The sequence below is a fragment of the Papilio polytes genome, unplaced genomic scaffold, assembly GCF_000836215.1.
Source record: "Papilio polytes unplaced genomic scaffold, Ppol_1.0 DF824047.1, whole genome shotgun sequence".
NCBI lineage: Eukaryota > Metazoa > Arthropoda > Insecta > Lepidoptera > Papilionidae > Papilio > Papilio polytes.
The window spans coordinates 562,885-585,124 of record NW_013525157.1 but is presented as its reverse complement, the minus strand read 5'-3'; the positions used below and the strand labels follow the sequence as shown (position 1 = coordinate 585,124).

General features: G+C 34.3%; 5 protein-coding genes across 7 annotated transcripts in view; 2 read left to right on the top strand and 3 right to left on the bottom strand.

Annotated features, from left to right (window-relative positions):
• Positions 1–536: 536 nt before the first annotated feature.
• Positions 537–1,548, bottom strand: LOC106100467 (ubiquitin carboxyl-terminal hydrolase isozyme L3). The gene is made up of 2 exons (XM_013279331.1): positions 1,381–1,548; positions 537–1,295 (listed from the first exon to the last, which is right to left on the bottom strand). Exon 2 carries the CDS (start codon positions 1,287–1,289, stop codon positions 597–599), a length of 693 nt encoding a protein of 230 aa, XP_013134785.1. The 5' UTR covers positions 1,290–1,295; positions 1,381–1,548; the 3' UTR covers positions 537–596.
• A 269-nt stretch (positions 1,549–1,817) lies between these two features.
• LOC106100438 (DNA-directed RNA polymerase II subunit RPB1) lies at positions 1,818–4,971 on the top strand. The gene is made up of 5 exons (XM_013279292.1): positions 1,818–2,001; positions 2,248–2,385; positions 2,651–2,731; positions 2,825–3,077; positions 3,153–4,971. The coding sequence occupies exons 1-5, from the start codon at positions 1,948–1,950 to the stop codon at positions 3,881–3,883; spliced, it is 1,257 nt and encodes a 418-aa protein (XP_013134746.1). The 5' UTR covers positions 1,818–1,947; the 3' UTR covers positions 3,884–4,971.
• A 714-nt stretch (positions 4,972–5,685) lies between these two features.
• Positions 5,686–15,759, bottom strand: LOC106100716 (aspartyl/asparaginyl beta-hydroxylase). Of its 2 annotated transcripts, none has more exons than XM_013279713.1 (15): positions 15,605–15,759; positions 15,367–15,479; positions 15,107–15,295; positions 14,873–14,982; positions 13,453–13,576; positions 13,004–13,119; positions 12,474–12,585; positions 11,605–11,682; positions 11,024–11,250; positions 10,638–10,953; positions 10,131–10,228; positions 8,643–8,892; positions 7,822–7,927; positions 6,837–7,547; positions 5,686–6,343 (listed from the first exon to the last, which is right to left on the bottom strand). In XM_013279713.1, the coding sequence occupies exons 2-15, from the start codon at positions 15,419–15,421 to the stop codon at positions 6,193–6,195; spliced, it is 2,643 nt and encodes an 880-aa protein (XP_013135167.1). In that variant the 5' UTR covers positions 15,422–15,479; positions 15,605–15,759; the 3' UTR covers positions 5,686–6,192. The 2 variants fall into 2 exon arrangements, with proteins under 2 accessions (XP_013135167.1, XP_013135168.1); XM_013279714.1 differs by having other exon boundaries at positions 8,643–8,883.
• Positions 15,760–15,974: 215 nt separating this feature from the next.
• On the top strand, positions 15,975–17,043 carry LOC106100696 (metallo-beta-lactamase domain-containing protein 1). Of its 2 annotated transcripts, none has more exons than XM_013279680.1 (4): positions 15,975–16,188; positions 16,369–16,533; positions 16,601–16,693; positions 16,778–17,043. In XM_013279680.1, exons 1-4 carry the CDS (start codon positions 16,038–16,040, stop codon positions 16,969–16,971), a joined length of 603 nt encoding a protein of 200 aa, XP_013135134.1. In that variant the 5' UTR covers positions 15,975–16,037; the 3' UTR covers positions 16,972–17,043. The 2 variants fall into 2 exon arrangements, with proteins under 2 accessions (XP_013135134.1, XP_013135133.1); XM_013279679.1 differs by having other exon boundaries at positions 16,601–16,714.
• The window catches only part of LOC106100320 (sodium/hydrogen exchanger 6), a 12,154-nt gene continuing 6,956 nt past the window's right edge, over positions 17,043–22,240 (bottom strand). Inside the window, exons 11-16 of the mRNA XM_013279143.1 lie at positions 22,022–22,064; positions 21,160–21,189; positions 20,198–20,272; positions 19,350–19,529; positions 18,672–18,755; positions 17,043–18,419 (exon numbers count right to left, since the gene is read on the bottom strand). Of these exons, the coding sequence (XP_013134597.1) occupies positions 18,381–18,419; positions 18,672–18,755; positions 19,350–19,529; positions 20,198–20,272; positions 21,160–21,189; positions 22,022–22,064 (451 nt within the window). The 3' untranslated portion in view covers positions 17,043–18,380. The remainder of the gene's footprint in view (positions 18,420–18,671; positions 18,756–19,349; positions 19,530–20,197; positions 20,273–21,159; positions 21,190–22,021; positions 22,065–22,240) is intronic.

Genomic DNA, 22,240 nt, shown 5'->3' with positions numbered 1-22,240 from the left:
TTTTTTTATTTCCACGCGGACGGAGTCGCGGGCGAAAGCTAGTTATGATATAAATCTTTTCAAAGAAATCATAAGAAATTTCATACTGCAATATGAAAACTGTAAATTGAATAATGGGAAGGTATAGCAGATTTATTTCATGTAAAGAAGCATAATTCTTCATCAAACTAGCTGATATTAAATGCTCAACATTACTTTGTTATTAACCATGTCAATATTATAAGAATTGTACACTGATTGAATTCAACTAAGTACTAAGGTATTCATAACATACAGTGTATTTTCTACTTATCTTTATTGGATTAAAACAATAGTGAAAGGTCAAATTAATTAAGGTTGTCAAGAAATTTTTCTTAACTGTAAGATTAAACAACTTCAAGCTTATTGTTATAATATAATCTTGTCTGGTCTTGGTAAAAAAATTAAAAAGTTTTTTGGAAAATAAATAATTTATTTCTAATCACTTGTGTAAGAATATCACGTAAGCTTGCAATGCTTTACAAAATTTGGTATGAAATTATCAAAATGCTTAAGCATACTATTCGAAGCACACATTTAATAATGACTGCTTGGCATCATACAAAATATTAAAAAAATCAATTAGCCTCAGTCAAAGCAACTACAGTGAAGCGAACTTCATTTGGATCACGGGCAATAAATTGCTTGCAAACTGTTGCTGCATCTTCCAACAGAGTATCAGGAGTAGTTGGCCCGTGGTTAATGGGGAATGCTTTACGTCCATCCAATTCGTACAGAGCTCCATCCAAGTGGACGAAAGTAATGAAATGATGATTCACAGGATCCTCAGCACTAGGAGTATTAGTTTGGCCTTCCTGAGCCAGCTCTTTGTGAGCATTTATAATACCCTCCGACTTCTCAAGCAAAGTGCCACGAGCAGCAGCATCCAGAGGCTTAGCTTCATCTAAGAACTTCTTAAGGTGACCATCGGTCAAGTTAATTTTATCAGTATTGTTGGCAACACTGTGCACCAGGGCAACAGTGCCACAAGCATTGCTGATATTTTGCTTCATGTAAAATATGTTGTTAGTCACTTCTTGACCCTTGGAGAGGATTTCATTTTCTTCCTTCTGTTTATGTTCTTCATAAGCATCTGACACAGGGAACAGCAACATGACCGACAGAACAGGGCGTGGAACCCAGGATAGCATTTCGGGTTCTAAACCCATCACATCGACAATGTTCCACTTACTAGGAACACCCAACTTCTGAAGAAATTTATTCATTACTTCAGGATTAGATTCCAGTGGGACTAAGGTTTCGGTCGCCATTTCGATCTGAAATAAAGGATTCGAATTGTAATAGGTTACCGGTGTTAAAATTCGAAGAGAATTACTGTAAAAAGTAAAGTAATATACTCACAAAGAGGTTTAGGCGCTTTTATGAGTAAAGATGAGTAATGTGTATTGAGTGTCTAATAAGATGGCAGTGGTAAGAATAACTACTCTAGTCGATCAATAACGAAAACGGAAACTACCGGCGATCGAAAGTAAGGTGAAATGAATTTTTCAAAACTTGAAGAGTAATGACACTAACCTTAGTGTTGCTGCTTATATCTTATATGCGAATTCATTATTCTTTATATCCACTTTGCTAAACTCCCCATTTCGGTTTACTTAAGTTCTTTAAAACCAAACATTCAAATATTTTTTTCATAATATTATTGAGATAAAAACACATTTAAAATATTACTTTCCCTTTTTTCGAGACAAAAGCCCCACTCTTACAACCAAAAACATTCAACAAGACGATGACAGTTGAGTTGTGCTTGACATTGACATTTCTGAATCTATGGTTTGTGGCGTATATTATGTCGTACGTCGTCTCCGCATTCCGTTGGAATATGTAATCAAGAAGTTTTTACGATGGAAATAAATTACTTTAAATTATTATTTTGTTATGTATTGAAGTAACAAATCAAACTTTGAAATGGCTGTTTGTAGCTTGCGAACTGTGTTGTTAATCGTCTGTATACTAGAATTGGTAAGTGTGCTTGAGAAAGCAACTGGTTTATTTGAAGCAAAAACTTTGTTATTCATCTTATTTTATAAACATATGATTCTGATTTAGTAACTTTTTCTATTTGTGTAGATGATTACTTAATTAATAACAAAGTCATTATTTCTTTAAAATAATTTCGAACATATCTGAAACCTTCAAAATAATTTGTCTAATTTGACCTATTAACCGAGTTTTTTGTTATTATTGCTTATTCTTTAATCTTTTCAGATCATTACCGTACAACGGCAAGTGTTTGATTTCTTGGGTTATATGTGGTTGCCTATAATAGCAAACTTTGTTAATATTCTGCTTATAATATTCGGATCATTTGGTGCAGTTCAATATATAACAAGATATCTACTAGCTGTGAGTATTCCTTCTTTGTTAACAACAAAGCATTGTTATTTCAATTTAAAAATTCATGTAGCTTTTGTCAGATACAAAGTGGTGTTAATGTCTTGTTGAGGACAAATGGTGATTTTTAAAATTCCACAGTTATGTTATAAAAAAATCTAGTTGTAAGCAAATTTTCTATTAATCAAAATCAGAAATAGGAGTTGAATTGAAATTGAATGATTGACTTGATTTAAAGGTTACTGACTTTTTATTTGTTTTAACTTGGATATTTCAGTATGCAATATGGAGTTTCATGTGGCTGACATGGAATGTGTTCCTCATGTGCTACTACCTCAATCTTGGAGGACTTAACAGAGTAAGTAGATATGAAAATACAATTGAAATTACCTATAATTAAAAAGGAAACATATCAGTTGTTAACTAAGAGTCTATCTTCTTCTTGTTTCAGGAAAGTGGTTTATTATCACTTGGAACTGGGAGTGTTAGCTGGTGGGAGGGCAATGGGTGGGGATGTCAGCCAATGTGGGGTGAAGTGGACGGCCCTGGAACTTGGAGACCTGAGCATGTTGATGGATGTTTCCTGCAATGGCACCTTGTGGAGCTAGCACAGTCTGCTGTCGCTGCACTGCTTACTGTCACAGCTCTGCCAATCACTATTCTTCTCACTTTTAAGTCTTTCAAAAAACACAAAACAGTTTCAGGTAAAGAATATCAACTCCACTTATTTTTTTTTGTTTTGCAATATGGCATTGTAAATGGAACAATTTATTTTGCAGATAAAAGTACATTACCGCGAAGACCTGCATATACAATAGAATTAAGCCCCACTGAAACAAATATAAGTGAAAGCTCATCGAAACCGATGACTCCAAGGCGTGTTAAGCGACGATCTGGCTCAAGAGGTACGGGCTCCTCGGTCCGAAGGTCTCGAAGGTCTTACAGAAACGCAGGCTACTTGTCTTCTAATGCGTCGCTGCCTCGGGACGCCAGACAGTCCCGTCCGACGTCGGCTCATTCGTCGTATTCCAACTTCCATGCGGCGCGGCCGGCGTCTTATCACACTACGGAGAAGAACACATTGACACGCTCCCAAGACGTTTACGATCCTCCCCCGCCGACAGAGTCCGTGCCAATAATGACCAATAGATTTAACTCCACAAGGAGAAGCAGAGCCAACATCGGCCACGACGTAGTCGGACCATACAACGAACCTAGAAGTTACGAACCACAACGAAACTATGAAACGAATACTCCTTCCTATGATAATGTAGGTCGGGGTTATGAAGTTGCTGCTCCTACTTATGATTCTCGTATGGATACAGTAAGTCCTATTTCTGAGTCTGCATCATATGGCGGTAATGATTACGGTGCGATGGGATATCCGGTGGAGGGGGGCTGGGAGGCTCCGCCCCCGCCCGCGCCACCGTACAGCGCGCGCGCCACGCCGCAGGCGCCCGGCCCGCCCGCGTACCAGCCCACAAATGACACATATAATGCAGTGCCTTAAATCTTACCTTCACTATCTGTGCCTTATTCCAGTGATGCTCAGTTTTTATTAGAATTGATAATGTTTTTAGGTGACTTATTATTATTTAAGTTAAGATTTTAAATGTCCATACAAGTATGTATTTTCTCGAATTTATAGGAATTGTATGTTGTCTTTTTTCAACTTTATTATGGTTAAAATACTAGGTGATAAATACTAACGAATCTCTCGAGTCATTGTTGATGTATGAAATACATTCCTTTTTATATTGTTATTTTAAGGGTTAGTTAATGACAGTGTTATGTTGTGGCACAAGTTTGTAGTATGAATGCTATTTTATATAATGTTTTAAATATTTTTAAAATCTGATTTAATATTTACGATACTTAATTTTATAGGACAATCAACAAATTGTAAAACATAACAAATTATCATTTGTTGTGTTCCAACATTCCATTTAGGAAATCCACCGATTTAACTGTCCGTCCAATATGGGAACATTTTATAATTGCCCATTAAGTTAACAAATCTTAGTTTTATCTTAATATTTAGCTTTAAAATATGTTAAGACAATATTTTCACATTTTGTATAAGGTTCTTTACATATGTTAGGAAAAGACACATTCAGTTTGAAAGAATTTGATGAATTAATATGAGAACATGGATTGTAATATAGTTTAGTAAATCTTGCACAACTTGAAGCATTTAAATATCATGGGTAAATGTTTCAAATGTAGACACAATTTGATATCCAACCAATGTTCTTATTCGAGACACAATTTCGTTTATACAAACTTTTGGCAATATAAATTTTACAAAGATATTGCAATTATAATATTTAAGCTTCATGTTATAAACACCTGATGCTCTATGTTTTTTATCTGTTGTAATACTATTAATTTATAAAAACACAAATTTTTTGACTCTAATATGTAGGTAATTGTTAAAATATATTTCTGCCACATTACTTGCGAGCTTATTTTACACATTCACTGTATCTTTAATAGTTATTAAGAAATGAGCTTTATTAGTATAAGATTATTAATAGTTATGTTTAGGTTTTACGCAAACTTTGGGTAAATTATACCAAATATACGAAGGACACGGAACTTACGTTTGTTTTAATTCATATCCTAGCCTTTCTAGCTTATCATCCTTTCAACCATAGTATTTGTAACTAGCTTACGCCCGCGACTCCGTCCTCGTGGTACTAAAACAAACAAGTGAGTAGCCTATGTGTTCTTCCAGACTATTCATACCTATGCCAATTTTTTTCGAAATTCGTTCAGCCGTTTAGGCTACAAACTCATCCATCAATCCATCGAAACTTTCGCATTTATAATATAAGTATATGTTGTTTTTCGACGTCGTGGGCGAAAATACGTTTTCTGGGATAAAGTTTGTTTATGGTTTACTACTGAAAAAATGTTGATTAAATAAAAAAACTGAATTCGAGCATTGAATTGTATTTACAAAAAATATAGTACATACTACACATTTTAATACAATAATAAGGATTCTCAGATTACAAGATAAAAAATCAACAATCAAAGAGCATGAACGAAATACTCTTCGCGTAAAACAAACCGCTACAATCGATTTACAAACTGATAAACGCTATATTTTGCTATCCACAGTTGTACTTTCATTATAGACACGTTACATTTTCTTTATTTTGGATGTCGACTAGAAAAAATAAGTTCATTTTACACTTAAAAAGAATATTAACTAAAATAATAAAATAAGAATAAACTACAGAGTTATATCAACAAGACAGATCATTGTATGGTCAAATTTTAAAACTTTTATGAGACAATATAAAAAGGCATAAACTAACACGCTTTAATGGGGCAATTCTTTAGGGTGAGTGGAAACCGAGTGAGAACTTTTATTGTTCAAATGCACAAATGACACCACAGGCCTTTGCCTTTGGTTAAGGTTTAGTTAGAGCGTGCGTACACCTTTGACTAAACTATCACAAAACAGTTATGCGATTGTTTCATTGCCAATTCAATTATTTAGTTGCACAATTAAAAATCGTGTAGTGTACCTCCATACTCCAGTACCAGCACATAGGAATCGAATCGATAAACAGTTGTGCGATAGTTTAATCAAAGGTGTCCGCGAACAATTACCATGTCAATGTTGCTTCTTTGTTACTATTGGTTCGTTTTTGTTCTTTCCCGTACGTCAATTATTTATTGATCTTTATAATAAGATAAGGATTATTCAGAAACATGCTGTGATTGCTGACATCGTACATCAAAGTGAGTTTTGTAGTATAGTATTGCGTTATGTCAGTGTGGCAGTGAGGCAGTGAGGCAGTGACGTCATATGGCGGGCAGGCGGCGGCGCTCGGCGGCGGCGAGGTGCGGGTGCCACACGTCCACGATGAGCACGAGGCGGGCGCCGGTGCCGTTGTGCCACACCTCGTGCTCGAAGCTGTCGTCGAACAACAACACCTTGCCGAGTTGCCATTCTCTGATATAAAAATCATATTATTATGACTCTTAAAGTAATGGCTTAACCAGATAATGGGATATAGCTTTGGAGAATTTTGAAGTCGAATTAAAATAAAGCTTACTAATACTATAAATGAAAGATTAGACAGATGTTTGTGAGAGGTTGTAGCCTAAACTGCTGAACAGATCTCGATGAAATTTGGCATAGATGTAGAGGATCTTCATTCCTCGCGCATGGGATCATGGGCAAAAGCTAGTGTACTCGTATTTCGGTCGTGACGTTGTTAATGTGAATAAAAAAATAGCCTGTGTTCTTACATCGACATTCGTCAAGCCGTGTAGGAAATAGACTAACAAACATCCATGCAACCAACCAAACTTTCGCATTTATAAAATTGCTATGAAATATGATAAAATTTTGTTTGTACATATTTGGCGGTAAAAATCATTAAAAAGCTTTATTCCTCAAAAATAAGGGCATTAGTTAAGTTGAGAGATGGTTCAAAACATACCTTATTTCCTGGTCCACTCGTATGTAAGTATGTTTGGTATTGCTCAAACCTAAATGCATTCTCAGCCTGCAGTTGGTAGGGCCGACGTGCGGGCGCACGTGCGTGCCGGCCGACATCACGCTGAACTTCACCTGCCCCCTGCTGCAGCTGGCGGCGGCTGCCTCCATTTTCACAATAGAGCAAGTGACCGGCGCTCGTTTGCAACGCCCCGGTATCTCTTTGCCTCTCACAAATAACTCTAACTGAGACCACTCCCCTTTCTCTTTTAGCCCCTCCTTCTCTTTCTCATATAAGGCGCGCGCCGCTTCTCCTTCTTTTAATATCTCTTTCCAGGATCGTTCTAATGCGTTTGCTAATTGTATGTATGGAGTTTCCTCGATTGACCACCATGGTTGACCTTTCAATCTGTCTACATTGTACAAGGAGCGTTGCGCGGGTGATAGGAAGTGTCCGAGCGCTGCGCCGCGCTCGTGAACTTCGCGTGCCTCTTTGAAGCGCCCGAGCAATAGCAAGGTATCTCCCAAGTGATAATAAAATCGTGGCTCACACGCAGGCCCTGTGTCATTTTCCAAAGCTTTACTGAACATAATAACAGACTCTTCAAGTTTGTTATAATGAGTTTTTAAAACAAATCCATAATGAGCAAGAGCTACGCGATCGTTCGGCCACAATTTCAGTGTATGTTTTAGTACCTCAGCAGCTAAATCTGGTCTGAAACAAAAAAAAAGTATACGAATTTTAATATTTTTTAGGTATTTTATTCGATCCACGATAATTGTTTTCTAGAGGCTTTATCTTATTTCAAATGTCTATTAAAAGATAAAAAAATCTTAGATGGGTCTATATTTTTGGTAGGATTGGTAAATATTTGGGTTCGGTAGGTAAAATATAGAACGCTATCCTAATGTAACGTTTTCGAGTAATTACTATGTGTAAACTTAAATGCTACTGTTGACAAAACATTGTGATACAATAACAAACATACTTATTGGCCATTAGGAAGGTGATGGTCAGGTTGTTTCTATAAGATATTTCGTTGGGAAATCGGTTGATTAGAATTCTGTAGACAGGTTCGGCGCTTAAGTAATTTCCTGAAAACAAAACGTTAAATTAATGAATACGTAATCGTAATGTCTGTGTAGACTAAGTTTATCTAATTATCATCACTACACAAGCATAATGTTTCAGATTTTGCTCATTGTTGATGACAAGAAAAGTACTATTAACCCTTAAATGCTTGATTTTTCTTTTTAAATGTTCTAAATTGAAACGGGTAGTAAATTGAACATAGATCAAGGGAAAAATAAAGAAAAAAAACTTATTTGGTGTGGAAGAGAAGACTGATGTATAAATGCATCATTCGACAGTGGTAGTGCCCGCTTTAACAGTTTAGCACTGCAGGGCCGGCACGTCCCCAGTAATACCACGACCACACAGAAGACAGGCGTGAAATGGAGGCAATTCTGTGTTTCGTCTGATGATTGTGGTGCCGGAGGCTTAATTTAAATCCCTTTCTCTTTACCATCCTTTTCTTATAAAGAGAGGATGGGAAGGGGAAGTTGATCTGACGGAGGAGGAGATGCATAGGAAGCGGAAAGCTCTTTATGTGCTTCTCCTCCTTTGTCGAATAACGGTAGGCAACGCATCTGCAATTGCGGATGTCTATGGGCAGCGGTCGCTTCGCCATTTTGGCGGATTCAGATGGCCGCTTGCACGTTTGCCACCTTATGTTATAAAAAAATCATGCATTTAAGTTGATTACTACTAGGATATCATTATTGCTTCGTACATTTAAAAGGTACTTACCTCTAAAAGTTATCCTTTTCAATGTTTTAGTAGCGACTTCGATCAGTAAGGGGTCAGGTAGCCGTGTTGTTCTGACCAGTTGTATGTACGCTTGTATAGCGCGGGAGAGCAGCTCGTTGCTCTGGCGCAGCTCGGCCTCGGTGTCGAGAGCGAGTGCGGCGAGGTGGCGAGCGCGCGCGCTGCCCGCCACCTCCGGCCGCGACACGCGCGCCCGCGCCGCGCCCAGCGCCCCCAGCGCCCCCAGCCCCCGCTCCCGTTAGTACACAACACTCAACACTCACACACTGCTATACTTATTGTAAGCGTAACTATGTATAAAAACTTGTAATCTATACTAATATAAAAAGGAAAGATTTCTTATATTTGTATGTATTGATATAACTCGAAAACTATTGGGCCAATTTTAATTCTGTCACCATTAGAAAGGTCCGTTATCCGTGAGTAACATAGGCTATTTATATTATTAATTTCACGCGGGTGAAGTCGCGAGCAACAGCTATACTAATATTATAAAGAGCAAAATTTGTATTTCTGGATTTTCGTATGTATTCGAATTATTTTAAATATATGTATTCGATTAACGTAAAAAGGGCGGATTTCAAAAATTCTTTCATCTTTAGAAAGATTTATTATCTACACAATAGTCAATATAAATCAAACAGTAGCTAAATGGTTATACGATAATAATAGGATGAGATATCGTTGGTGTCGTGTGGAAGTCGTATCGTGCGGGGTGCGGGCACGACACGCGGCCGACACGACACCTACGAGATAGAGGGAAAAAAATGGCACAACGAGCAAGGGATGGAATCGGCAGGGGAAATATTAAAGTGCAAAAACTATTTGTTAATCCAGCCACTCCTGGAATCGAATATTTGTATTAAATTATGGATATTGTGCTTTAAACCGTAGTTTTCATTTATCTATATACCTATATTGTATTCTTACTTATTTTGATTAGTACTTTCACATAAGCTGAGGAGATAATAATTAAAACGTATGCTTGTTGCGGTCAACACACGTGCATGCATTTTAAACGTGATTTGAAAAAAATAAAAAATGTGAATCTTACTTGATTCGAATTTAATAAATTTACTAACTTCATAACTTAATCTTTCCCAATACGTCAGTTAAATATCAAATCACGGTCAATTTTATTTTCAAAGTAGTTACAACAACTTCACACTATTAGATATAAAAGTAAGAATACAAATTATTGTCCAAGTTTCTAGGTTTTAAAAACATTGATACATAGATTTATTAACACTGTAATTTATCAGTTACCTAAATAGATTTTCTCAATTTATGTAAACAACTATTACGTTTTAATTTCTTCTATTACATAAAACAAGATAAGATAAAGGGCAAAAATGAATAACTTAAGTGTAAGGAAACATCTACAAAATATGCTAAAAAATCAGATTAACGTTTTCTGTACCGAAGTGGATGTTCACCATTAAATAAATGTTACTTGATAGAAATAAATACCTGGCGGATTTCATCTTCAGCGATGTCTAGTTGCTTACGCCAATACGGGTCGCTCGGCTCGTCCGGCCATTCATTTTCTACGTTGTTCCCACCATCCTCTGGAAAGTAAAAATATTGATTGTATTTTTATTTACATTTATAAAAAGAATATTTTTTCTTACACCGAAGAAATATTATCTGATAAGCTGTCTTGGTAATTTATAGCAATTACACAAAGGCTTTTGACTGTGCCCTTCATTATTAAAAATAAGTAACGTTCGGAAATCAGTAAATATTATAAAAAGCGAGACAATGTTTCGATCCACATTTAAAATTGGTCAAGCGACAAATTAAAACACAACATTTAAAAAAAAAAACAAAAAAAATGTATAGGTCCTTGAAAAAATATAAAACTGCATTGAACAATTGAAAATAGTGTTAAATCTATGGTCCGTTTTAGTTAGATATACGAGTATATGCGAGCAATGTATTAGTAATGAAGCAGGCACACTCAAACATGCTGTTTACTGCGTCTCTGTCCGGGCCGCTCCGGCTCCGGCAGCCGCCCGTATTTAGCTTCCAAACGACTCAATAGCTCCCCATCGTCAACATCAGAAATCTCCTCTTCATCTTCTTCATCTTCTATTTCTTCCTCGATTTGTTCATCGTCGATAATTTCCACATCGTCCGGAACTTCTTCGGCCTCAGAATCGTCAGCCTCCTTCTCTAGGGCATTATCATTCGAAGGTTCCTTCTCAATGATTTCTTCCTCATCGATTTCCTCATCTTCATCACTATACAATTCTTTGTCTACATCTTTTGTTTCTTGTTCTATGATAATTTCCTGTATTTGGCAAATAGTTTTAAATATTTTTTTAAACAATATCACTAAAGAAGTTTGTCAATTTACTTACCTTTTTAACAAATTCCTTTACTTCTTTTTCGTCATTCTCTTGCTTAAGTCTAGGAACTGATTGAACTGCTGTTTTAATTGATTCGTGGGTTTCGATAATTTCTTCTACTGGTTCGTTAGTTTCCGGGGTCAATAAGGGTGCAGTTTCTCTGGGAAGGAGCGTCATACGTCTATCTATTATAGTCGGAGTTTCCTCTCTCGTTTCACTATCCTCACTTTCTGGCGTATCTGTTTTGAGAATTAATTGTATGACATGTATGGTCGGTTTGTTTTATGATCTAATATTGAATTCTAACAGTATGATTTCGATAGGACTCATCTTTGATGTTTTTATTTACTGTTACTTTCTACATTTGTTATTGGTAAATACTTGGAGAATAATTGACAAGTAAGGTCGGTTTGTTTTATGATTTTTCGATAGATTTAATATCGAATTCAACGAGTATGATTTTAAATCATTAATATTTTTATTAACTTTTACTTTCTACAATTGTTATTGGTAAAGATTTGGATAATTGACAAGTATGGGGTAGTTACTATTTAGTGTTACGGCAAGTTTTGTCATATTGTACGTATACGCACCGCCGGGCGCTGCGGAGCGTCGTAAGACAGCGTGTGTGGCCAACAGCAGCGCGCCCCCCACCGCCAACTTCAGCCACACTGCAACACACGCGGCACGAATTTACACCATCGGGCTAAGTAACACCACCATACATTATTCGCCATTTTTAATACTAGCTTTCGTCCGCGAAACCGTCCGCGTGGAATTAAATATAAACAAAAGTGAGCCACACCATATTTCATCAAAATCCGGTCAGCTGTTTAGGCTACAAACTCTAACAAACATCCATCCATCCGATTTTTATAGATCAAGTACTTGTACTTGGAAATCGACACACACGACGCGATACGATTTGACGTAACCTAAAACCTTTGTCCAAAATCAACTTAAAGTCGAAACGCGTAGAATTTTTTTTACAATAAATTATTGATATATTTGCGGCGAGTCCAATTTCGACAGCTTATCGAGAAATTTAGTAAACACTGTTTAGAAATTCAAGAACTCGAAAACACATTCTTGTTTTTTTTTCATTTGATCGGGACGATATTGTTGAACAATCAAGGGATAAGGTCAAGTGGGTGATGATGATTTTGTTGAACAATTCATATTTAAAGCACTTGACAAAAATTAAAGTTCCTATTATACGGTAAAATCGCTTAGTTGAGATATGAAAAAACATTTTTTAGCATTAATTAATTAGGAGTGTCCTACAGATATTTACAACAATAATAAAATACAAGAATTTTTATTAAATATTTATTTTAAAATGATACATTTTTTTATTCAATTAGTGGTTAGTAAAAAGCAAGCATTCCAAGTTTAGATAAGGTTAAAAACGAGCAAGCAATCCTACAGATAAAAAAATAAAAAAATAGTAATTTTTACTTACTCTGTGACGAAGATTCTTCTTTTTCGAGTCGAATTTGTTCTTGTCGTTTTTCATACTCCTCCTCTTCAGCTAAAGTGTCGGTTGGTTTCTCAGAGGACGGTTCATCTTCCAACTACCAGATCAAAATTAATTCAAATTAATATATGTAAAAAAATACATAATAGCAAATTAGCACGAAAAATTTTAAACGACAACAAAAAAAAAACCGAAAAAAAGATGGAAGTTTATATAATTACTAGCTTTGGCCCGCGAATTATTTCGCACGAAATATATTTATATCCGCGAGGAATTAATAAAAAAACAAAAGTAATTAGCATATGTGTTCTTCCAGACTATCGCCTACATCTAGACCAAATTCAATAGAATCATTAAGGCCACAAACTCTAACAAACATCCATCCGTCCATGTAAACTTTTACATTTATAACATTAGTATGATGCCCATTTTTTATTTATTTTTTACAACTTCTGCTTTGACAATCAATGAATCAGTTAATTTGAGAGTAATCTAAAAGATGTGTAAATACTCACTTCCACAAAGGGTTTTCCCGACGGTACTGGGATTTGTTCTACAATCGGCGGCTCGATGTCTTCAACATCAGGCGTGTCATCTTCATCATTTATTTCTTCTTTCTGTTCATCATCATCTGAAAGTTAACAATATGATTACAATAGTATTAATTTTAATACACTCTCTGCAGCTTTTTGCATTTTTAGCTTATACAAGTATGTACATAGTGATAAAACTTTCCATAATTAAATAACTTTACTATCTTACTAATATTATAAATGCGAATGTTTGGATGAATGTTTGTAAGAGTTTGTAGCTTAAACTTCTGAACGGATCTCGATTAAATTTGGCACAAATATAGATTATAGTCTGGAAGAATACATAGGCTACTTGGTTATTTTTATTTACACGCGGATGGAGCCGCGGGGAAAAGCTAGTATTTAAATAAGTTAAACGTCAATATGCTTACCTTCTTCATTATTGTCTACATCATCAGGCTTTTCAGATGAAATTATCTCTTCCTCATCCACAACTTCTCTTTCTATTCTCTCTACTTCTTCGTCGTCATCATCTTGTTCGTTCTCTTCCTCATCCTGTAAATACAATTAGTAATTAAAGTAAACAATCTTGATTTAAACATTCCAAAGAGCCTTTTGCATGTAATTAAAAAATGCTAAAAGACCAATAAAACTTTAACATGCAATTTAAATATTGTTATGACTTATAAATAACGCCATGCTCTCTTTTAACAACACTTTATAAATAGTACAAGTTTCTAAGGTGTTTTAAAACATATTGTTAAAATATTAAAACATCATTAATTAAAACATATCAAGTAGTAGTTTCTAGAGGCATTATGCATTTAATTCTATTTTATCGTAAAAAAGTTTTTAGTAATTATTTTTGCAGCTGATTTTAATTGAAGCAAATCTTTAGAGAACAGCGCAGAACAGAACACACAACAGTTCCAGCAGGACAGTTGTTTTACATCCTTTTTGATGTCGTAAACCAAATACTATTCTGAGTTAGAGTATTATCATTCTCAAAAATATATTAGTAGTTGTCAATAGCTGACACGCATTTTACTGGTTTTGTGCACCTCATTCTCGTTGTCATTTCCATCATTCTCTAAATCATGGTCCTCATTTGTATCAACATCATCATCATCATCATCATCATCTTTAAGCTCATTGCTCTTATCTTGTTCATTAAAATCTTCTTTGGAATCATCATCATCCTGGTCCTCTTGCGAGTCATTATTTATTAATTCATCATCACTATCATTAGCATTATCATCATCATTTTCGTCATCATCGTCGTTGTCATCACCTTGTTCCTCATACGAATATTTCTTGTATTCAATTCTTTCATCGTCCTGTTCAAATGTATCGAAGAAATGAGTACAAAAAATATTTTACAATATCTGTCAAGCTAAATCAATACAATTGGAAAAGTAAGCAAATAATTGTTAATATTAGTAAATTCTCTTAACATTAAGGTTTTATTTATGTTTATCACACCTCATCATCATCCTCTTCTATATTCTTCTCATCACTATCTTCTTCATCATTTTCTTCATAACCAATATCATCTTTATCGTCATGGTCTACATCATCATCGTCATCTTCAGTATTTTCATCATCATCATCATCAGGACCATCACCGTCTTCACCTTCATCATCTTCGTCAGTAAATTCATTATGTTCATCTTCATCATGTTCTGTCTCAATCTCATGTTGATTGTCATCATCACCATCATCATGAACATCTTCATAACTCTATTTTTATATTGGCAAGGAATTTATCATTAAACCATAGAATGGATAAGATCAAAATGAAATAATAAAATGAATAATAAAGAAAAAATTTAGCAATGAAAAACAACTTACATGGTGTTTTAGGTCAAGTGTATGTTCGTCATGATGATCATCATCAGGTGTATCCTCGATCCATCCATCTAAGACACCAGAGTAACGGGATTCTACTGAATTTGCTTCCACTGGAAAAGTAAAAAATGTTTAATTAATAATTAGATTTCATTCTATAGCTAGGAAAGGTATGTATGTCAGACTAATATGAAAAGAGAAAACTGACAACTTAAGAATGAAAGTTGTAATACTTACATTCAGTAAGTCCTCTGTTTTCGAGAATTATGAGGACAATTAATGTAACAAGAACAGACAGTAGTGAGAAGAAGATGATTTTTGCACACCAGTGTCCACCAGTGCCATGTTCGTGATGAGAGTGCATCAACACATCGCCATCGCCGAATACTGCCGCCGTCCCACGCGGCTCCTCAACTCCCAGCTCATCTACAATAAATTAACATATTTAAGTACATTTAAACAAAGACATACAACATTCTACTCCAACACATTCTTACCTTTCTTTCTTCTCTTATCCTTCCGTTTTCTTGGCTGCACATCACCCGACATCATTAGTTTTAGTCTGGCGCTATTTAAGCGACAGATATGGGCCCCTTATTGTTTCATAACCCTGTGTAAACAAAGAATATAATGTGAGCTTGCGCAACAAAAGGCGCCAGATGCGTATTATTTAACTGCGCAATTTTCAAAAATTAAATTGTTCGTGGCGCACATTGAAAATTTAAAATAACCTACCTAACAAAGTATCACTGCTGGTTTCACAAATTTATTTTAGATTTTAACCCTAAAAATAACCGGCGAAGACAGCTGAGAAGGGAGATAGATATACAAAAAATATAAAGGAACGTTATATGTCACACGATACGCAAATTCTAAACGGTAAATAGACTTATAAATCGTCCTTTATTGTTTAAATACTTGTATGATTTATTGATAAAATGCTTTACTTCTTAATTTTGTACAGAATCTAATGAATCCACTTATTTTATAAAATTATAAAGAGCTTAAAGTAAAAAATGTTATACTTTAAATTACACCTATCATGCTTTGTAAAGTTCTTATCCGGAATTGTCAATGTCACTGTCAAAATTAGTCTTATCTAATTTGACAGTCAGCTGGTAAAATAGGAATCTTTGATTTGAATATTGATGGTTTTTTTTTAATAAAAATGAGTGAAATAGCAGTTCTTTTCAATGGGTACTCAACTATGAGTGCAAACGATGAGATGACGGCTAATTGTACTTGCACATTAATTAAAGGCGCTCACAATATAATTGTAGATACTATGACAGCTTGGGATTCGGATAAAATTATAAGCGGTGTGTTTACACAATTAATTACGAAGTTTTGTATTAAATCTGCATTTTCCAATTACTCCAAATTCCTTCTTTGGAACACGATCTGATAAGAATCTTGCTGGAATCAAAATTATATGATAGTTCAACTAAATCAAGAAGACACAGGCTTTTTTAATGTCATTCATAATTTTTGATTTTCAGCGCTAAAATCTCACGGCGTTATACCTGAAGATATAAATTACGTTGTCTCAACTCACGGGCACTCGGATCATATAGGAAATAATAATCTTTTCTTAAAAGCAAAACATATAGTGGGGTTTAGTATATCTTATAAAGACAAATACTATATATTTCCCTTTGACAAAGGTATGTTAATAACAATATACTTATCTATGGAAAGTACAATTTGTGTTATTACTAAAAATTTTTATAGGACAAGAATATGTCATCAATGAGTCTGTGAAGGTGGTCCCAACACCTGGACATACACTTTCAGATGTCACAGTACTTGTGAAATCCAATCAAGGTGAACAAGTTGCAATTACAGGTACTACAGACTTTGCTAACTCTATTTTTAATCTATAGAATATTGATAATCATATTGTTTTAGGTGATTTATTTGAAAAACATGAAGATATAGAGGATCCTAATATATGGTTAGAAGCTGGGAGCGAAGACAAAGTACAACAGGCCAGGAATAGATCTAAAATAGCTGATATAGCAGACTGGATCATGCCTGGGCATGGTGCACAGTTTCAAGTTACTAAAGAATTAAGACAAACACTTAGAAAACAGATTGTATAAGAATATTTGTATATTTAATCTATTAATTTAAAAGGAAAAAAATATGAAAGGATTTTAAAATAAAAAAAGTGTTCATAATTCAAATTTTATTACACATATACATAATTCTTTTTACTAATTAAAATTCGGTAATACATGCCAGATCTTGAGAGAATAATGTTTCTGTAAATGTATCAAATCAAATAAGCACAAAGCTTTCTACATATAACCAAGTAAACCACACTGGTATACAACAAAAGTGTGTTTTACATACTAATTTAATGAATTCAAAAATTACACTAACAATAAAATCGTACTGAAATTGTACATTATCAAGATAAGTTCACAAAGCTTCACAAATCACAAAAATACTATTACAAATATTTACATTACAATTGGAATCTACTTGTCTTTTAAAACAATAAATATTACAATTACAACCGTTTCACCAGTAACGAATTTTGTTATTCCCATTTTATGGACCGTTGTATTAAAATTTAAAATTAAACATTACAATTTTCTTAAGACGATTTATTTAAAATATACTGATAAAGACTAGAAAATAACAAAAATAGTCGAGATAAGCTACATTGCATAGTGCTTGCGAAGAAAAGTATTAGATCGCAAATTATACTACGAGCATTGAATACCTCAATTATTAGTAAAAACGACATACATGCGAACGTATCACATAGACTTACATAATATAAAATGTATCTCATACACTGCATAACACAATCAAACAAAAGAATAACTATCAAAGTTAAATTTTCAAGCATTTAACTTCAAAATTGTCACAAAGGCTTAAGTTAAACCATTTCACTTACATCACACACAATAACATGAAAATTTAATCCGATAACTGCGTTTCCACAGTATACAAGTTAACGTAATAGTATATTCAAGCGATTTTTTTTAGTATAGCTTAATGCATGTACAAATAATGTATGGGTCATATTGGCGCGTGTAGCGTCCCGCGCAAATCTTAGTGTGTACACATACATTTTAAAGGAAGTTTATTTTATGCAATATAATTTAAAATTTACACTAAAAAAAACATAATTAGAAAGTTCGCTTCGTACTTTTCATTAATTAAATTAAATAATAGTTGTTTGCTCTTACAATAATTGCAGGTATTTTATATGGATGGCATACATAATAGAATAAATAAAAATTTTAACTAAATTGTCTAGTTTAGGAAATATTCTCTGGTTGGTTATCAAGCATAGGACACAGCTGACGTAAAATAGATATAAAATCACGTTTATATATTACTGCCAGTGATACCTTCTACAGAGATCCGAGTGTCCACAAGTCCGGGCCATAATTGCTGCGTGCAATAATTTAAAAACATAATTTTCCTATTAAAACAATGTCATTTGCTATTAACCTTTTTTAAATCACAGCCGAGGGATATATCGCTAAAAAGCTTAGACATTCCCGAATCCATTCCGAACATTATAAGATAGCTGCAACCAAAAGAAAAGAATCGCACGTTTGAATGAAAATAAAACTAAATTTTGAAGTATTGATGAAGATAAAGATATGATTTTTATACATAAAAATAGAGTACATTATGTAATAAGCTGTAATTGCATAAAGATTTATATTTATACAGAAAAAGAGCTTTAAAAAAGGGTAGACAGAGATGAAAAGAATAAACTGCAAGCTTACATGGAGATAGTTTTATATGATCATGTCGGCAATGGTGTGTAGTATACCTGCGGGTCGATGCTGGCGGGCACCGGCTGCGGCTCGTCGATGCACAGGTCCGAGTCCGAGTCGGTTCTGTGCAGGTTATTCTCCTGAAAACAACATCAATAATAAATATTGCGTACCAGAGGCCTCACAGTCCCTTTGCCTTCTCACCCTTTTCTAGTAAGGAAAAGATGGGAAGGGAAAGTAAATTGATGGTGGAGACGCATAGGAAGGGTATGCAGTGTGTCTCTTTAATCAATTACGTAAACAATGTATCTGCTATTTCGGTTGTTTATGGGCAGCAATCGCTTCGCCTTGTTGGCGAATTCAAATAGTCACTTACTCTTTGGTCACTATCAAATATAAAAAAGTATCTAATAATGTTTCTATATTAAATAACTAGTGCCTTGTACATCTATACTAACATTATAAAGAGGAAAACTTTGTTTGATTGTAAATGTTAGAAAGATAATTTATCTGTGAGTAACATAGGCTATATTTTTTCATTTCTTAATTATTACTTTTAAATTTCACGCGGTCGGCGTCGCGGGTATAAGATAGTTTCAAATAAGCGTCGCAAGGTCATCTGCGTTTCGCGTTTATGTTCTGCGCAACACACGTACGATGTTCAGAGCGGCGAATTTTATACTGTCGTCGTTTCATTCACTCTTCACTATTCAATGCGTTCAGTATTCACTCACTCCTTGCGTGTACTGTCGCGTGGTTGTCAGCACTCTTGCAATGGGCCTGAAGAACGCCGGCAGCGTCTCCGTGAGCGGCGGCCGCGCGTGCGTCAGCAGCGGCTTCAGCAGCCGGGAGTCCACCGCGCCCCACAGCCGCGCCAGCCGCGCCTTCTCCCCGCCCTCACTGCGCGGCGTTTCCTGAAATATTACTATATAAAGCCAACAATTCTTGATAGAACATTTATAATCTAAGAATACGTTGTATTGATGTGATTTTAATCTTTAATTTCCAATAATATACCAACACCAATGTAATGGCTTGATTAGTATGAAGGTTACCGTCTTAGATGTATACTGGCGTATTTCTGCCATAGTACAAATAATATAATAAAGCACAGTTTATATTTTTCTTTGGGATTCGAATCTTGAAAATCGTATATATCAATTCTCATACCTTTCGGTTATGTGGAAATATTTTCCATTTAACTCGTAGTATCGTTACCTCTTTTTTATAACATTAATACGGAACAAAAACGTCAAGAGTGCAAATGGAGTAATTAATGTTGACGATTTACAATCAACAACTTAAGACAAGACAATGTGTTAACATTTAAAGATTACATTTGATAGTTTATTTAGCGCGTTTGCATTATCAAACAATCGTTATTATAATATTAAGATACAAGCATAGACAAAAAGAACAAATTTATAAATTTATTAAAATTATTCGAAAGGGATAGACTCCAGTTTAGTAACTCTAAATAACAAGATTAAAAATAATTGTTGACTGTAAATCGTTCACTCGTGTCGTAGCGAGTTCAAAATTATAAAATGAACGATGATAAAAGAAAGAACAATTTACATACTGCTAGTCTATTTAGTTGCCAAGGCATTATCACTCCACTGTCGCCTTTGCCCCATTTAACTACCATGCTGCCATTCTAGATGTTTAAACCAAATTAAAAATAAAAAAAAACATGCAAATAATTAGTAGAAAAAATTACACAATGAGACAAAATAACATTTAAAACATAAAAAAAATCAACCAAAATACTCCAAAGCTTTTTGTCTCCTTGTATCATTTTAGGCTTGCTATTAATTTGAAAATAAAAAAGATGCATTTAAAAAGTAAAAAAAGACAAAAGGGTTAGTTGTTAAATCATTCCATTTGCGTGCATGCAACGTTTTTAGCCTTACTATTGCCCTGTCGCAACTGGTCGGTTGCGAGGCGTCCATATTGCGGAGACCAAACCCTAAGTCAGCCGGCTAGACAACAAATACATTACATATAAGCACATAGATTGACACGCGGGGAGATATTATAGGCCATAGGTCTAGCGTAGGGTATCGCCAGGGAAATAGGGTGAGCTGCTGCCCCCTAGAAACCGCAAAAACGTTAAAAAAAACTACTATAAATAAAACCATAATAGTAGCTGTCATAGACTTAGCCTAGATCATCGACTGGCGACGCCCGTAATGTTTAGGTCTTGTGATAAATGTAGCGAAAGAACATTTACAGGTAACCTTAAAACAGGCTTATTAGCCGAAAAAAAACTTATTTGTAAGATTAAATGTAAATGCCATAGATAATGATTCACATATAAGTTACAATGTTAAAACCTGTCAGCAACTGGAAAAAGTGTCGCAATAATTTAAACATATTTTTTATCTGTAGTATAATTTGACATTGACAGCTGTCAAAATGTTTTTTTAATCGTCAACATAAAACAAAGGAAACTCGTAATTTCAAGACAGGTGTTACATTGTAACGAGGAAAGCATGTAAGGTGACATATAAAGCTTTCTGCGTGAGTGAATCGCATACATACCGGTCCGCCAGAGTCCGTGGCCTGGTACAGCTGCCACAATAATATCTTAATTAATTACATGCGCTGTACAAACCAGATACAAAATTCACTGGTACGTACACAAAGCGAACTAAACTACTTATAACAGCTATTTCAAACTGTCTTGTCACATTACTAAAATGTTTTTGCAATGTACTGAATAATAAAATTTCAAATGTCAAATAAAACTACTAAATCTATATACAGTCAAAACCTAGATTAAAACCAATAGTTAAAACTATTCAATCTTCCTAGAAATATGAATTAATATTATAGTTAATTACAATACAAATGTAAATGAATGAATTTTTTTTAACTGCATATATGAAATTAAACACCACCTGTATGTTACAACAATTGCGAATTATTTACTAAATGTATTCAAAGCTTTAAAAAGCCTCAAATATACTATGTAATGATGAAATTACAAGAACTATGTACAAGCATACAAGAAAAAGCAGTAGAGAAACATAATATTAACACTGCACATGGAATGTTTGAAACAAAATTCTTTAAATGTGCAAATATTATTTCATATACACTGGGATATTACAAGAGCTGGAAAAACACATTGTAAAAAATAAATCTATTTACCATCAACACTTTTTGAGTTGAATCCTGACTTGGTATTTGAAATTTATTGAATTCAAGCCCTCAACAAAAAAAATATAGAAAAAAGGAATAGCAGTTTGAAGTGTGTAAACCAACTCTTAGATATATCCTTATATTTGAACTTTTACTCCGGTGCTGAGTTTCCCAATTTTAACTTTTTGTGTTGATATTTAGGTTTTAATGATTTTTACTAAAATTGTATTTTTAAACATCTATTTAATCTTTAACTTACATCACTAGTTGTGTCCCATTGAAATGTGACAAAATTAGCATTACTAAAAAAAAGTATTTTAAAAAGATATAATTTTCAACGAGTTAATGTAATTTATTCAAAAAGTATTTTGAGTTAAAATTACTACTGCTACCAGATAAAAGTTCAAAGTGCAAAAATAAATTTTAAAATAATTTTAACCCATATATTTCACTATATTAAGAGTAAATAAACAATTAA

Coding starts and splice junctions, on each gene's coding strand:
- LOC106100467 (XM_013279331.1), bottom strand. CDS start 1,289: ATGGCGACCGAAACCTTAGTCCCACTGGAATCTAATCCTGAAGTAATG.
- LOC106100438 (XM_013279292.1), top strand. CDS start 1,948: ATGGCTGTTTGTAGCTTGCGAACTGTGTTGTTAATCGTCTGTATACTA. Junction 2,002..2,247: donor TCGTCTGTATACTAGAATTG/GTAAGTGTGCTT, acceptor TAATCTTTTCAG/ATCATTACCGTACAACGGCA. Junction 3,078..3,152: donor AAAACACAAAACAGTTTCAG/GTAAAGAATATC, acceptor TTTATTTTGCAG/ATAAAAGTACATTACCGCGA.
- LOC106100716 (XM_013279713.1), bottom strand. CDS start 15,421: ATGATGTCGGGTGATGTGCAGCCAAGAAAACGGAAGGATAAGAGAAGA. Junction 14,983..15,106: donor AAACAGAGGACTTACTGAAT/GTAAGTATTACA, acceptor TTACTTTTCCAG/TGGAAGCAAATTCAGTAGAA. Junction 11,251..11,604: donor ACGCTCCGCAGCGCCCGGCG/GTGCGTATACGT, acceptor TTCTCAAAACAG/ATACGCCAGAAAGTGAGGAT.
- LOC106100696 (XM_013279679.1), top strand. CDS start 16,038: ATGAGTGAAATAGCAGTTCTTTTCAATGGGTACTCAACTATGAGTGCA. Junction 16,189..16,368: donor TTCGGATAAAATTATAAGCG/GTGTGTTTACAC, acceptor TTTGATTTTCAG/CGCTAAAATCTCACGGCGTT. Junction 16,715..16,777: donor TGAACAAGTTGCAATTACAG/GTACTACAGACT, acceptor ATATTGTTTTAG/GTGATTTATTTGAAAAACAT.